This window comes from Austrofundulus limnaeus, unplaced genomic scaffold, assembly GCF_001266775.1.
Source record: "Austrofundulus limnaeus strain Quisiro unplaced genomic scaffold, Austrofundulus_limnaeus-1.0 Scaffold26, whole genome shotgun sequence".
Taxonomy (NCBI): Eukaryota; Metazoa; Chordata; class Actinopteri; order Cyprinodontiformes; family Rivulidae; genus Austrofundulus; species Austrofundulus limnaeus.
Window position 1 is genome coordinate 1496968 of NW_013952428.1, and position 1391 is coordinate 1498358.

Sequence of the window (1391 nt, forward strand, 5' to 3'; positions counted from 1 at the left end):
CTAACAAGACAAATTAAATATCTGTGGATCTACTATTGACATCAGGATGATCTAAGTATCAAAATGTAGCTTTTAAAACCAAGAATCAGAAAATATAATGAGGTCATTTTGACCAAATTTGACTTAATCCTCATTTCGATGTGATGGGCCACATTTAAAAGGGCAACATTATGTGTTTCTCTGGCACATATTTAAATTCTACACCATAATAAAGTAACTATGTCACCTTCAGTTGTTATTAAAATGTTGTTTTTATGTTTAAATAGAAAATAAACTTGACTTCTCATCATATCTGTTTGAAACACCTTGAAATTGGCCTCTGTCTCTTTAAGAACCTCCTTCAGCTTCTGTCCCGCCCATTTCAGCACAGGGCCAGGCGTATGTGTGTTCTGTGATGAGGAAGCTCAGCTGGAGACACAGCCCAGAGGAGGAGCTGGTCCTAAAAGGTGGTTCTAGTCCCAACCGGTGGTTTTTGCTCCCCTGCCTGGCTGCCTCAGGACTACAAGATTTCTCAAACATGCATGAATGAGTCAAAGCAAGACTCTGGGCATGTTTTTGATGACAGGATAACATTTTAACCTGATATAAAACTCGATTTTACATGATATTACTCCTTTAAAAGAAAAAAAAACCTCTTAGGATTACAAGGCATGCTGCTGCAGACGAGTAGAGGTTCTCCTCAAACCAGGCAGACTGGATGCTGAACTTCTGCAGAAGAAGAACAGGTGATGATAAATCGGAAGAGAAAAACAAAATCTGCATTAATGTGCTTAGTGAAAAACAAAACGTCTCACCAGCTGAGCGTAGTTGACACTGGGGTTCACGTTGGTGGAAAGGCCGCCTGAAGGGAAACATAATCCTCCTGCCTACAAAAACGAACACGTAGAAACACTGTGTGTGTCTACGACAGGTTTGCTTTTCAGGACTTTGTTGTGGCCAGACGTTTGAACTCACCAGGACATTAGGAGAAGTACACATACAGGAGGTATTTATGAAGGTAGCCTGACATTTCTCACACCTAAAATTTTAAAACATTAACACTTAAAGCAGGTTTCCTCTCATTAATGCTGTAAAAATACATTAGTGACTATAAAGCACAGGGGTGGGCAATCATGGTCCTGGAGGTCCGCAGCCCTACATGTTTTTACATGTTTCCTGCTCCAACACACCTGAWTCAGTCACTGAACTACCTCTTCATGTTCTGCAGTATGGAGGGCCGACACTGACATAATTGGAAATAAAAGCAGAAATAGATAAATGAACCTGTAAATAAATAAATACATTTAAAATGCAACAAATAAGTTAAAAAGGAGAACTTTACCTCATGTTTTATCATTTAATTCACCTTCATATTCATTTTTCCAGCTTAGTTCCAATAAATTATAGATTTT

At 38.8% G+C, this 1391-nt stretch overlaps 1 protein-coding gene across 2 annotated transcripts in view; it reads right to left on the minus strand.

The window, feature by feature from the left end:
- tmem67 (transmembrane protein 67) overlaps positions 1 to 1391 on the minus strand; it is a gene marked incomplete at its 3' end in the record, with an annotated part of 19563 nt that overhangs the window by 12898 nt on the left and 5274 nt on the right. For both annotated transcript variants that reach the window (XM_014004736.1, XM_014004737.1), the window contains 3 exon segments: positions 646 to 708; positions 795 to 866; positions 955 to 1018. In XM_014004736.1, coding sequence (XP_013860190.1) covers positions 646 to 708; positions 795 to 866; positions 955 to 1018 — 199 coding nt within the window.